The 913-nt window shown below is 42.5% G+C and overlaps 1 protein-coding gene across 1 annotated transcript; it reads right to left on the bottom strand.

Moving 5' to 3' along the window:
* Positions 1-6: 6 nt before the first annotated feature.
* On the bottom strand, positions 7-905 carry LOC103523352 (protein spinster-like; the record flags this gene model as incomplete). The annotated part of the gene is made up of 2 exons (XM_008488405.3): positions 627-905; positions 7-176 (listed from the first exon to the last, which is right to left on the bottom strand). Coding segments are annotated over exons 1-2 (278 nt in total), but the record flags the coding sequence as incomplete, so codon positions are not given.
* Between the last annotated feature and the right edge of the window lie 8 nt (positions 906-913).

The following is a 913-nucleotide window of genomic DNA, read 5'->3' as shown; positions in this document are numbered from 1 at the left end:
TTGTGCGCCAGAAATTCGTCGCTTCTGCGCGCCGTTTCGTCGAGGGAGGAGACGAGAGGAAGAGATGTGCTATTGGAGGAGAAGGGGAGGGAGGGAGCAAGGGAGGAGGGGAGCATGGCGTTTGCCACCAGGGTGGAGGCGCCCAGTTGCAGAGAGTGGCGGAACATTTCCGAGAGCTGGAGAGGGGGGGAAGAGAAAAAGACAGAAACATTAATAACACGACTTTTTAGAACTAGAAAAACGATCAAAATTTTGTGCTCTGGCTCGTGGTTTTAACAAAAACTGTTTATCGATTAAAATGAAAAAGTTATGACCTAAAAACTGACATAAAGGTCATCATTTCTTTAAAAGGTGGTTTTTTGGACATTTCTCGGAAACGAAGCCGAAGTTAGGAAAATGACCCAACAATATTGACTTGGGAAAAACACCTTTGTATATCTATTATTATGTTCAATAAATAAATAATTGAATTGAAAAAAAAAAAAATTTGAAAAAAACCTTGTTGGAAATGATGAGGTCTACCTACCCTGAGCCGTTGTCGGTGTTTTTCTGGCGCACCCTGTATACCGTCATGGCGGCTACTATAGATCAGTTCAGATTCAGGAACAATTTACTTATCTACTTACCAATCCTATCAGATACGGACTGCCAGCATCTCCAAATGCATGTGAGATGAGAATCTGGAATGCCTCTGCTGTTGATCTCCGCAGAGGTAATACAACATATAGCGTCATGTCGGCTACTATAGACCAGTTCAGATTCAGGAATAATTTACTTATCTACTTACCAATCCTATCAGATACGGACTGCCAGCATCTCCAAATGCATGTGAGATGAGAATCTGGAATGCCTCTGCTGTTGATCTCCGCAGAGGTAATACAACATATAGCGTCATGTCGGCTACTATAGACCA

The sequence above is a fragment of the Diaphorina citri genome, unplaced genomic scaffold (assembly GCF_000475195.1).
Source record: "Diaphorina citri unplaced genomic scaffold, Diaci psyllid genome assembly version 1.1 scaffold20308, whole genome shotgun sequence".
Lineage (NCBI taxonomy): Eukaryota > Metazoa > Arthropoda > Insecta > Hemiptera > Psyllidae > Diaphorina > Diaphorina citri.
The sequence above is the reverse complement of the archived record's forward strand: the minus strand, read 5'-3'. Positions and strand labels throughout refer to the sequence as shown.